The sequence below is a fragment of the Nicotiana sylvestris genome, chromosome 9 (assembly GCF_000393655.2).
Source record: "Nicotiana sylvestris chromosome 9, ASM39365v2, whole genome shotgun sequence".
Classification (NCBI taxonomy): domain Eukaryota; kingdom Viridiplantae; phylum Streptophyta; class Magnoliopsida; order Solanales; family Solanaceae; genus Nicotiana; species Nicotiana sylvestris.
The window spans coordinates 22,803,239-22,816,848 of NC_091065.1; the positions used below are offsets into that span (position 1 = coordinate 22,803,239).

Genomic DNA, 13,610 nt, shown 5'->3' on the forward strand with positions numbered 1-13,610 from the left:
TGTCAGAGTTCACAAGAGTCTTAAAATAGACCTCGAGCAGTGCTCACAATAAGGAGGTTATTAGAGGAGTTTTAGGGGGCCTTGGCTTTCAACCGGCCAAGGATTAGAGACTCATAATAGGAAACAACTAATAAAAATAGTAATAAAGTAATAAGTTTTGGAAACGCATTTGCAAACACTACAAAATGATAACATAATGAACATGAACTCGAGAAGCAAGCTAGCACATTAGGGCAGGGGACATATTAATAAGAAACAATTAGCCTGAAACTTATGGGATTACCAAGTTAACAGGCAAAGAGCGTTAGGCTAGTAAAACCAATAATTATCACTAATGCAACCAGTTTAAATTTAAAGGATCAGATTACACTGAACTTAGGGATTAGACAGTATAATACAAACAGAATCAGAGATCATAGAGGGCATCAGTCAAGAAAGACTAGTTCAAAGGATAACAGGTTGTTAGAGGTACATAATTGGATAGGGCAAGAACATATTGAGTGATAAACATAGTCATAGGATCACATTACACACTTAGAGTGAAGGTCTTAAACATGCATACTAATAACATCAATTAGTCACTAGAAATTCAGAATCAAGCAAGGAACATGAATTAGGCCATATAATCAAGGCAAAGCACTCAAGTTATCAATGACATTAAGCTAAACATGCTTTGAATTGTCCCAATTGCCTAAGTTAGATATAGACACATTTTTTAGTACTATAGTTTAGGTGTGAAACTAACCAGTTATTGCTCAACAAACAAGAAAAAGAACAGCAATCAAGACCCTGAGTCTCAAATCTGTCAAGTTCCCAAGGGCTTCGAGAACCCAGGGCAGTGCTCACACCCAAGAAAGGTCGAAAAAGTAGGAAATCTGGTAGCTTTGGCTTTCAGCCGGAAAAGAGCCAAAAGAGAACAAGAAGGTAAATGAACACATAATAAAGCCTTAGTTTTTATTGGAAAATTTAGTGATTCAAGTCTTGTTTTTTAATGGAATAGGGGAGAGGTTTATATAATAGTAGAAATTGAACAAACAAATAAAGAGATATAATTAATCGGACATAAAATAAAAAAAGAAGAGCATGAAGAATCGATTAGAATCAATTTTGGAGAAAATCAGGCAAACCCTAGTTTTTTGGGAAAGTAAATATCAACAAAATATACACAAAAACAGTAGCATAGGATGAATATAGATACAAATAACACTCAAAATCAGAGAATAACACCAATTTAGGTTCGATTTGAAGAGATTGTAAACCTTAGTTTTAGGGAAAGTAAGAATCACGGAATATAAACAAATATTTGGACTCACAGTAGCATATAGGATGAATATAGACAGAATTGCAAAAAGATCAAGGATTTGAACCGATTTTGGTTCGATCTTAAAGAGATCCGCTTGCCATGTTTAGGCAAGCACTGTAGAAGAGTAGCTAGTACCAGAAGGGGGTCGAGTATGGTAATGAATAGCCATGGCATCACATATTAGGTGGGATTAGGAGAAGATTTAGGGGCGGCGGCTAGGGTTCTTGAGTGAGGGAGAAGGGGTTGAGAGGATATTAGGGAGGCGGATGATAGGAGAGTTAGGTTAGGGTTAGGTGTTTGGGTAATTAAGGGCAAGGGTCAAATAGAGACCGTTGATCTTGAGAGATCAATGGCCAGGATTGAAAACATGAATGGGCGGGTTAATTTAAATGGGTTGCGACCGGGTTTTGGGTTAAAGGGGTTATTTGTTTGGGCTGGGGTTATTGGGCTAGTGTATGGGGTAATTAGGATGAGGTTTGGGTAGTGTTAGGTCCGAAAATAGGTTTAAAATTAGGCTACTATTTAAATACCCAATATTTTATTAATAAATAATTTATAAAAGTAATTAATAAATAAAAAAAATATTATCTGTGCATTAAAATGATTGAAAATAATAACTTGACAATATAAAAATATAAAAAGTCATTTTGGCATAAATAATGTAATTATACATGAATATAAGCTATTATTGCAAAAATATGCAATTAGCCTAAAAATACAAATGTAATTATGAAAAAATGAAGTAAAATATTTAAAACATGCATGTTCATGTAAATAATAAGTTTGGATGATTAAAACATCTTAAAAATATTTTGAAGTATAATTATTGGTCATTTATATAATAAAATGCAGAAAATATTAAATTAAAGCCTTTTAAAAATTTTGAAAAATGCTTGTATAGGTTTATAAATTAAATGATAATGCAAATATACTATTTTGAAGGTATATATATATATTTTAAAAATATGAGGGAAAAATTGGATATCAACAGCTGCTCCTCTTTACCCACGAATGATGAAAGAGTTGTCGGGTAAAGAAATGATGACCGATTTTGATCAAATGGAGTGATTTGAAAAATTGGAGGCCGAACTCCGATTTCTGAGTTGCCTATATATCTCTGATTTTACGGAAATCAGGTCATGTGTAGTTCTGTATCCAGCGGTGAACTAAGCCTTGTTATAGGAATGGTCGTATGTTTTGGAAAGATTCTTTTGGGTAGGACAGTGTCAGATGAATTTATTTAGAGTCATCAATGTGAATCTGAAACGTTACGGAAATATCTGAATGGTCATAGAGTAAAAAGGGGTAATTGATGGTGGTTGGTTATGTTTGAAACAATTATAGGAGGTGAACGTTATAAACGGAAACTGGAGCGAAGATTGCTTATGTTTGAAGAACGGTTACTTCCTGGATTACCTGCAAAACTTAAAACACGATTCATGCAAATATATGTGGATTGTTGCGAGAATTTAAAATATGATGCAAATTTCCTTTTGGACGATGAAAATTGTCTTATGATGAGGATGATGTCCTTAGACCATGATGTCCTGGGCCAGGAATCGCTTGATAAGGGATTCGCAGCTCATGAAATGATGTTCTCGGGCCATGAAAATGGTGCCTCTGAATTATGATGCCTTTGAATAATGATGTGCAATATTGAGAGATCCTCAGGCCATGACATGATGTCTTCAGGCTATGGGGATGATGCCTTTGGACTATGATGCCTTTGGACAAAATGACGATATTTCAGCCCATGAGATGCAAAGACATGATGCTTGGTCATAAGAAGCGAAACAAGAAAGAGCTTAGTCTTGCATAAGATTGGGGCAGAGCTTAGCCCAGGGAAAGCAAAAATAGTGCTAGATTTCAAGTAGCATAGCATTCAGTATTATGCAAGGAAAGGCAGAGCTTAGCCTTATGTAGTTGAGGAGGCAGGGCTTAGCCTCATGCAAGGAAAGGAAATGCTTAGCCTTATGCAGTTGAGGAGGGAGGGCTTATCCTCATGCAAGGAAAGACAATGCTTAGCCTTATGCAGTTAAGGAGGCATGGCTTAGCCTCATGTAAAATAGGAGACAGTGCTTAGTCTCATGGAAATAGGAGACAGTGCTTAGTCTCATGCAGGGAAAGACAATGCTTAACCTTATGAAATATAGGAGGCATGGCTTAGACTCATGCGAAATGGGAGACAGTGCTTAGTATTATGCAAGGAAAGGACATGGCTTAGTCTCATGAAATGGAAGACAGTGCTTAGCCTTAAGTAGGGATGGCAAAATGGTTAAAAAAAAACAGTTAACCACCCATATTATCCATTAAAAAATGGGTTGGATAATGAACTATTTAAAAATGGGTCAAATATGGATAAAAACCATATTATCCATTTAGAAAATTGATAACCAATGGATAACCAATAGGACTAACTTTTACATTTGTAAAGCCTCAAATTGGGTGTTACTCATGTTAGGGAGACTAAGAATTCTCCCAAAAGTGATCATATGTAAAAAGTCATGGATAATATGGTTACCCATATTATCTGTCGGTTAACCCATTTTTTATCCATATTAAATATGGGTTGGGTCGGATAATTTACCCATTTTTTCATTATCTGTTTTCAACCTGAACCATATCCGACTCGACCCGCCCGTTTGCCACTCCTAGCCTTAAGCAATTGAGGAGGCAGGGCTTAGCCTTAGGCAAAAATAGGAGACAGGGTTTAGCCTCATACAAGACAAGGAGACAGGGCTTAGTCTCATGCAATGGAGACAGCGCTTAGTCTCATGCAAGGAAAGGCAGTGCTCAGCCTTATACAGTTAGAGAGGCAATGCTTAGCCTCATGCAAAATAGAAGATGGTGCTTAGTCTTATGCCAGGAAAGGCAATGCTTAGCCTTATGCAGTTGAGGATGCAGGGCTTAGCCTCATGAAAAATAGGAGATAGTGCTTAGTCTCATACAAAGAAAGGCAATGCTTAGCCTTATGCAGTTGAGGAAGCAGGGCTTAGCCTCATGCAATATAGAAGACAGTGCTTAGTCTTATGTAATTAGGAAACAATTCTTAGTCTCATGCAAGGAAAGACAATGCTTAGCCTTATACAGTTGAGAGGCAAGGCTTAGCCTCATGCAAAATAGGAGATAGTTCTTAGTCTTATGCAAGGAAAGACAATGCTTAGCCTTATGCAGTTGAGGAGGCAGGGCTTAGCCTCATGCAAAATAGGAGGCAATGCTTAGCCTCATGCAAAGAAAAGATAATGAGTGACATCAGAGTATTTCTTAGCTGGAGATATGTTTACGTTTGGCAGCTTTGTCATTAGGAAGATAGCGATTTCGATGTGTGTACGTATTTGCGAATATACCTTGTTCCTACATCCAAAGAAAAATCATGAGTTTTTCGAGGAAAGTTGGTTCATGCCTTCGCCTGCTTGCTTTGCTTTGTATCAAGATCCTGCTAAAGTTACCATGGGTAACATCTGGCTATTTATGAAAGTAAAGTTTTCGAGGAAAAAATATGCATGCATCTTATGAATGTAGTTATTTAAACATAATAATATGCAACATCAAGTAAATTAAATGAACCAATGACTGTTACTCTTTAGAGACATTGCGACTTCTTTGCATTAGAATTTTGAGGGTCCTCCTCAAAATTCTACCCCAGTTTAATAAGCGATTCTTTAACTGTTCTGCATATGACGAAGTTGGCTGGACTTGTTCAGGAATTTTGAGAGTCCTCCTCAAAATTCTGCCCTAGTTTCTGACCATGGTAAAAATGAAGATTTTATTAAATTGTGACTGAACCCATAGGGCTGTCTACGTATCCCCTCTTAAACGAGAATCAGGTCAATCTTAGTTCAGTTACATCCGATGAAGAAATGTAAACAATCTAAACATAATATCTCTTGACCGCATCAGAATTGATAGGCTTTGGCCCGATCTATCTGTCCATTTCATTGAGTATGAGTGCTCCCCCTTGTTAGTACTCTGTGAACCATGTAGGGCCCTTGCCAATTGGGTGAAAATTTTCCTTTAGCTTCATCTTGATGCGGGAAGATCCGCTTCAGCACCAGCTACCCCGGTGTGAACTGTCTAGGTCTGACCCTTTTGTTAAAAGCTCTGGACATTCTATTCTGGTAAAGTTGACCATGGCATACCGCCTTCAATATTTTCCCAACAGTGAGAGTTAATTGTTTATAGCAACTTTGTATCCACTCTGCGTTTTCAGCCTCTTGTATGATTCTTAAAGAAGGAATTTTGATTTCGGCAAGAATTACAACTTCAGTGACATAGATCAGCAAGCAGGGAGTTTCCCCAGTTGATGTGCGGACTGTGGTACGATACCCCAATAAGGCAAATGGTAATTTCTCGTGTCATTACTTGTGGTTGTCTACCATCTTTCTCAATATTTTATTGATATTCTTATTTGCGGCCTCTACGACTCCATTCATTTGAGACCTGTATGCTGTGGAATTCTTATGCTTGAGCTTGAAGGTTTCACACATAGCTTTTATTAAGTCACTATTGAGGTTGGCGGTGTGATCGGTGATGATGGATTTTGGTACCCCGAATCGGCAAACAATACGATCCCTGACAAAATCTGCGATGACTTTTTTGGTTACAGTTTTGTAAGATGCAGGCTCATCCCATTTTGTGAAGTAGTATATGTCCGCTAAAATGAACATGTGCCCGTTCGAAGCGGCATGCTCGATCGAACCGATGATATCCATTTCCCAAACGGCAAAAGGCCAAGGTGCACTCATTGCATTGAGTTCATTTGGCAGCACCTGTATCATATATGCATGTATTTGGCATTGATGACACTTTTGGACATACCTAATGTAGTCCATTTCCATGGTCATCCAAACATATCATGCTCTCAATATCTTCTTGGCTAAAATGAAACCGTTCATGTGTGGTCCGCAAGTTCCGGCATGTATCTCTTCGAGAAGTTTGGAAGACTCTTTGGCGTCAACGCATCGTAAAAATCCCAAGTCTTGAGTCCTTCTGTATAGAATTCCTCCTCTTTGGAAAAAATGGCTGGATAATCTTCAGAGTGTGCATTTCTGAGTATGATTTGCATGCTCTGGGTATTCTCCTTTTGCCAAGTATTCCTTGATATCATGGAACCACGGATTACCATCCGTTTCTTCTTCAACATGATCACAATAAGCTGGTTGATTATGGATTCTTAATGGAACAGGGTTGATGAAATTCTTGTCTGGGTGTTGTATCATGGAGGACAAAGTGGCCAGTGCGTCTGCAAACTCATTCAGGATTCTTGGAACATGTTTGAACTCTATCTTTGTGAACCTCTTCGTCAACTCTTGCACATGATACACATACGGTAGTATTTTGGTATTCTTTGTAGCCCACTCTCCTAGAACCTGATGTACCAAAAAGTCTGAATCACCAATTACCAGCAATTCCTGGATATTCATATCAATGGCCCATTTGAGCCCCAAGATGCAAGCCTTATATTCTTTTATATTGTTCGTGCACGAAAGACTGAGTTTTGCAGATTTTGGAAAATGTTGACCTATCTCTGACACCAAAATGGATCTGATACCTACTCCTTTGAAGTTCGAGGCCCCATCGAAGAACATTCTCTAGTCGTCGTAAGTTTCGGTGATATCTTCTCCTACAAATGATACTTCTTCATCGAGAAAATATGTTTTTAGTGGTGTTCGTATTCTCCTCATACAGGATTTTCTGCAAGATGATCTGCTAATGCATGTCCCTTGACTGCCTTCTGAGTTACATCGACAATATCAAATTCACTCAATAGTATCTGCCATTTTGCTAGTTTCCATGTAGGCATATGTTTTTGGAAAATGTATTTCAGAGGATCCATCCTTGATATGAGATATGTAGTGTAGGCACAGAAGTAGTGACTCAATTTCTGAGCTACCCATGTCAGGGCACAACAGGTGCATTCCAACAAAGAATACCATGCTTCATAGGGTGTGAACTTCTTACTCAGATAGTATATGGCCTGCTTTTTTCTCCCTCTTTCTTCGTGTAGTCCCAAGACACAACCGAAGCCCCATCTAGTACAGACAAATAAAGTAGCAGAGGTCCCCCAGGTTCTGGCGGGACCAGGACTGGTGGTGTGGACAAATATTTCTTGATTTTGTCAAAAGCTTTCTACCAGTCTTCAATCTAACTTGTTGCGGCATCCTTCTTTAACATTTTGAAAATCGGCTCACAGATCACGGTCAATTGTGCTATGAAGTGGCTGATGTAATTGAGACGCCCCAAGAAACTCATAACATCTTTCTTGTTATTTGGAGGTGGCAAATCCTGGATAACTTTGACCTTTGAAGGGTCTAGCTCTATTCCTCAGTGGCTGATGATGAATCCTAACAACATTCCGGCAAGGACCCCAAAAACACAATTTGCGGGGTTCAGTTTTAGATTATACCTTCGAAGCCGATCAAAGAACTTTCTCAAATACGCTATATGATCTGTACCCTTCTTGGATTTGATGATGATGTCATCCATATATATTTCTCGTATCATGTCGTGGAAAATGATTGTCATGGCTCTCATATAAGTGGCCCCAAATTTCTTCAGACTAAATGGCATCATTTTATAGCAGTACACCCCCATGGTGTAATAAAAGCTATCTTCTCGGCATCTTCTTCGTCCATCCAGATCTGATGATATCCCGTGAAGCAATCCACAAAGGATTGGATTTCATGCTTGGAACAATTACCGATCATCATGTGTATATTAGGTAACGAGATATCACCTTTGGAACTTGCTCTGTTTAAATCCCGATAGTCGACACATACTCTGACCTTTCCATCCTTCTTCGGAACTGGCAAGATGTTAGCCAACCAGGTAGGATATTCAACCACTCTGAGAACCTTAGCTTTGATCTGCTTGGTGACTTCCTCTTTTATTTTTAGACTCATACATGGCTTGAACTTTCTGAGTTTTTGCTTTACAGGCGGACATTTCGGATTGGTAGGTAGTTTATGAGCCACTATAGACGTGCTCAAACCAATCATATCATCATAAGACCATGCAAAAATATCTTCGTACTCTTTCAGGAAACAGGTGTACTCTTCTTTCTCTGATGGTGACAGGTGAATGCTTATGTGAGTTTCTTTAACTATTTTGGAATCTCCCAAATTTACTACCTCGGTTTCGTCCAAATTAGACTTAGGTTTGTTCTCAAAATTTTTCACTTCTCTGACAATTTCCTCATGTATTATGTCTTGTTCTTCTATTTCCTCTGAGTCACTATCCTTATGTTGCGTTGTCTCATTACATGTCACAGTTGTTGGTTCATCAGGATAAGTAATACTAATGTTGTAGAGAAATGCAAAGGATAATAATGAATACTAAAATAGCAATGCATTAAATAAATCTTGAAAACATCAAACAAGTACGGCTCGATGACTCGAGCACTTATTTCAAACAAACTACATTCAAAACAAAATACTGAAAATGTCTTAAATGCTTAAAATTGCTTTTAAAAATAGATCGTGCTAATTGACAGGCTACCCAGGAACTCGACAGGACCGGGATGGTGCGGCAGTCCAGTTCTTGAGGACAACTCCTTTTCCCATGGTCTGAATAGTAAGGTCTTCCTCCTCCTCCTCCTCCTCCTCAACTATTGCATTGTAGTCCATGTCTTCATTGTCCATAAATAGGTTCCTTAGGCCAGCTAAAGCTTCATCTTCTTCAAATCCCCATATCACGTCAGTTTGTTGAAATGTCTGGTGCAAATGCGGTATTGGCTGTTCAAGAGGGTAATAAGGACCACGCCATGGCGGCGACCAATCATTGTACTCCTGCTAGGTGTACTGATATCCAAGTCCAAAAGTTGTACCATGACGCTTTAACTGTACTGGCTTGGTAATCCCTTGGAGATTATTTTGTCGAGACCCTTGCCAGGTTCATACCCTGTCCATAACAATATGCTTTCAATATTGTTACTCCATTATTTGTCTTTCTCAATTGCATTGGCACGCTTGGTGCGATGGTACGTTTCTCCACCCAACTTCTGTATACGGTAAAAATTGGAGGGCTCGATTTTATGATCATAAGGGAGCCTCGTAGAGACCACCCTCAGAAGGCTCGAAGTTAGCCCCTAAGGGTTCGTAATGATCGACCTCGAGGAAATGTAAAGCAACGGTTATGATGCATCAGCGGGAGTTCCCAAGGCACATGATTAAAACTGACCTAGCCAACTAAGCTCGTTCAAGCCCGTATAGTGGCATTGAATGGCTGTGCCAACCTCATGCCTTTTCAATAAATGCACTTTGTACTATGTTATGATTCCCCTCATCTATAAAAGTAACCCTTGTCATTTTGTAAACACACAATATACAACGCATTACATTCAATACAAGAACATTCTCTGCTCTCTAGCTCAAACATACTCTCTATTTGATTCTATTGGTTACATTTATTGTCTTACTTATATTTATTACATTTCATTAATTGTTCTTCGCTTATTGCTCATTATTGGTCATAAAGAGCCGCCATCAAACTTATCATAACTTTTAATCCTTCATTGACTGCCCTTAGCCGGGCATCCGACTCGACTCGAGGCCCCGTATACGCAAGCTCGAGGCCCTGATTTCCAGCCATTCGGTTCGATTATTACACTATATACAAGCTCTTATCTTATCTTCTAATATTTCACTTAGCATCTATTTCCTAACAACTAGCATAAAAATAGATCACGTATTTTTAGAACCACAAAATCAAATCTAATTGTTATTATAATTTTCAAGGTAAACAGTTTGGCGCCCACCGTGGGGCTAAAAATAATAGTGATTGTTTTCTTGCTGGTTTACTACGTAACACAAGTTATCTTTCATGCTTTTTCTTGTCCAAGAATCTTTGATTTCAGGTCAAAATGTCTAACTCAATGAATGCATATGAAACAACAGTTTTGAGGACCATGGAGAAAATGGTGTAGTTATTCCAGGTATTCGCACACCACCACTAAAACCTGAGGACACGCCAGAGCCAATCCCCGTGGATGTGATCTCACGCGATGCCCAACATGTCGATATAAGCTCCCACACTAACAGGAGCGTACGTTAATGAGACCAACAAGAAGCTTAGAAAAGCCCAGCTCAGGAAGAACAAGAGATTACCCTTCACGTTATTTTTTGAGATGTTGCAGGCACAATAGCTGGAAATTGCTCAACTGCAAAGCCACCAAAAACCCCAAGTAGAGCGGCCCCAAAAACTGAGTAGGTACCAGAAAGATCAAGCAACAACGGTTTAGCAGCTGACCCCACCATCATAAAAATGCTCGAGGACCTCATAAAGAGGATCAAGTCGGGCGAGAAAAGATAGAAGCCAATGACAAGAAGGTAGAGACCTACAATTCTAGGGTCGATCAAATTTCGGGCGCACCCCCGATCCTGAAGGGTGTAGATTCGAAGAAGTTCGTACAAAATTCGTTCCCATAGGAAGCGGCTCCAAAACCCATTCCAAAGAAGTTAAGAATGCCTGACCTCCCGAAGTACAACGGAACCTCGGACGCCAACGAGCACGTCACTGCTTACACTTGTGCAGTGAAGGGCAACGACCTAAAGGACGATGAGATCGAATTCGTCCTACTAAAAACGTTCGGGAGACGCTTTCAAAAGGGGCGACGATGTGGTACCACAACCTAGCCCCAAACTCGATAGATTCGTTTGCCATGATGGCAGATTCCTTTATAAAGGCACATGCTGGTGCCATCAAGGTAGCTATAAGGAAATCCGACGTCTTCAAAATCAAGCAAAGGGAGAATGAGATGCTGCGAGAGTTCATATCTCGCTTTCAAATGGAACGAATGAAACTACCACCAGTATCCGAAAATTGGGCAGTGTAGGCCTTCACTTAAGGTTTGAACGAGCGAAGCTTGATAGCTTCGAAGCAGCTGAAGTATAACTTAGTCGAATATCCAGTCGTGACTTGGTCGGATGTCCACAACCGATACCAATCAAAGATCAGGGTAGAAGAAGACCAACTAGGAGTCCCCTCGAGCTCGGTATATCCTAGAAGGCATCCGGCAAAGGAGACAAAGCCAAATAAAGAAAGAAACCAACCATACACTGAAGATACAAGAAACGCCCTAAGGCGCAACATACCCCACAATGACCGAAGGATGGATCGAGGCCAGAATCCTCATGGACTCGTTAGTAGAGCTGGGTTCGATAGGCACACAGGGCCGACGGAGGCACCCTGCTTGTCAGAATACAACTTCAACGTCGACATTTCAGACATCGTGTTCGCCATCAGTAAAATCAGAGACACCAGGTGGCCAAGGCCTGTACAATCAGATCCTTCGCAAAGGAACCATAACTTAGTGTGTGAATTTCACGGCACACACGGTCACAGGACCGAGGATTGCCGACAACTCCGGGAAGAAGTAGCCCGACTACTCAGCAAAGTTCACCTCCGAGAATTTCTTAGCGACCGAGCCAAAAATCAGTTCCGGGAAAGAGAGGCGACCAAGAAGAATGAAACAGATGAGCCACAACATGTCATCCACATGATCTTTGGATGCATCGATGCTCCACAGGAACCCATGATCAGGAGAAAAAAAGTATCAATCACCAGGGAAAAGCTAACTCGAGGTTACATACCCAAGGACGCCCTCACATTCAGTGATGAAAACATCGAGGCTCTATCTCAGCCTCGTAAAAACGCATTGGCAATTTCTTTTCTTGTAAATACATTTCAAATTAAGCGTGTGCTTGTGGACCCAGGTAGCTCGGCCAACATTATTAGGTCGAGGGTGGTGGAGCAGCTCGGACTGCTCGGCCAGATCGTGCCCGCCTCTCGAGTCCTCAATGTATTCAACATGGCAAGTGAAATAACGAAAGGGGAAATCACCCTCCTAGTCAACGTGGCTGGCACAACCCAAAATGTCAAGTTTCATGTCATCAAAGGAGACATGAGGTACAACGCACTGCTCAGAAGGACACGGATACACTGCATGAAAGCAGTACCATCCACCCTCCATCAAATGATGAAATTCACGATAAAGGATGGGATAAAGACCGTCTACAGAGAACATCATGCAGCAAAAAAGATGTTTGCGGTGCATGATGTGGCACCAGCACCAATACCTCCACCATGGAAGGAGCCAAAGGATAAGCAAACAGTAAAATAGTAATAACAAGCTATATTCTCGGATACACCCGACTAAACAAGTAAAGGACCATACCACATCCCTAGAAAAAGCCATCAAAGCATATCGAGGCCCAAGGCACCATCGACACTAAGGTATAATCATCTCCCTTTTTAGTTACATTTTACACTAACTTGTGTGCAGGTATCTGATCGAAATAGCCGAAGCTCTTTCCAACTTGAAGGCCTTAGGTTCCAAAAGCATACGTTGCACTCTTTTCCTTCGGCCGGGGTTTTATCCCAAGAAGGATTTTATCGGCAAGGTTTTTAACGAGGCAACATCCATATGCTACCTAAGGAAGACTCAACAAGTATTCAAGCCTTCTCTTCAATCAACCTCGAATACTGGGAAGCATCCCCCCCGGAAGGTCACCTCCTTGGAGAAGCCAAGATGTGCTAAATGGGGTCTCGAAAGGAAAATGATATACCGGGACAAACGGTCGAGCGAACTGTATCTGTATAGAATAATCGAGCCCTTGACAGCAAAAACGTGTATATTTGTACCAAGTAATCAAATAATACTTTCCCCTCCATCAAAGCATTTCGCATTTTAAAGAAGTTCAGTATTTTTTACAAAAATGGCTCCAGAGCCAAAAACGTCCCGAACACTCGGGGACTGACGTGTAAAACTCGAAGCTGTTTGACCTTTGAGTCGAAAGCTTTGAACTTGTAAACCCTCAATGAGGCAACATCAAGGTTACAAAGATGGCTCCAGAAGCCAAAAGCATCCCGAACACTCTGGGACTAACATCAAAAGCTCGAAACCATATGACCCCCGGGTCGGAAGCTTCAAACTCGTAAACTCTCAATAAGGCAACGTCAAGTCTACAAAAACAGCTCCAGAGCCAAGGAAACTTTCAATGTCTTAGGGACTGCCGCCAATTGCCATCCTATCGACTTATAAAAACCCGAGGCCATAAGACCTCATATGGGCAACCTCGACCCCGTAAGACCTTTATAAGGCAACACCAAAAACTGTAATACCTCAAGCAAGGCATGAATATTTGTACCAAGTAACCAAAAATGTAAGACCTCAAAGGCATGTAAAAATTACAAGACCTTACAAAAAGGCATTATCCTGACCTTAAAGTTAAGGCTATATATTCGAACTTGTAAGACCCCTAAAAAGGCATACCCTCGATATAGACGCCAAAACTACTTCATTCGGGAA

The 13,610-nt window shown here is 40.3% G+C and overlaps 1 protein-coding gene across 1 annotated transcript; it reads right to left on the reverse strand.

Annotated features, from left to right (window-relative positions):
• Positions 1-6,336: 6,336 nt before the first annotated feature.
• LOC138877337 (uncharacterized) lies at positions 6,337-7,139 on the reverse strand. The gene is made up of 2 exons (XM_070156937.1): positions 6,990-7,139; positions 6,337-6,672 (listed from the first exon to the last, which is right to left on the reverse strand). Exons 1-2 carry the CDS (start codon positions 7,137-7,139, stop codon positions 6,337-6,339), a joined length of 486 nt encoding a protein of 161 aa, XP_070013038.1.
• Between the last annotated feature and the right edge of the window lie 6,471 nt (positions 7,140-13,610).

What these genes read in the sequence shown, in the direction of transcription:
- LOC138877337 (XM_070156937.1), bottom strand. Translation starts at nt 7,139, where the DNA reads ATGGATCCTCTGAAATACATTTTCCAAAAACATATGCCTACATGGAAA. An exon ending in ATCATCTTGCAGAAAATCCT is followed by an intron (nt 6,673 to 6,989) that starts GTATGAGGAGAA and finishes TTGGTACATCAG; the next exon opens with GTTCTAGGAGAGTGGGCTAC.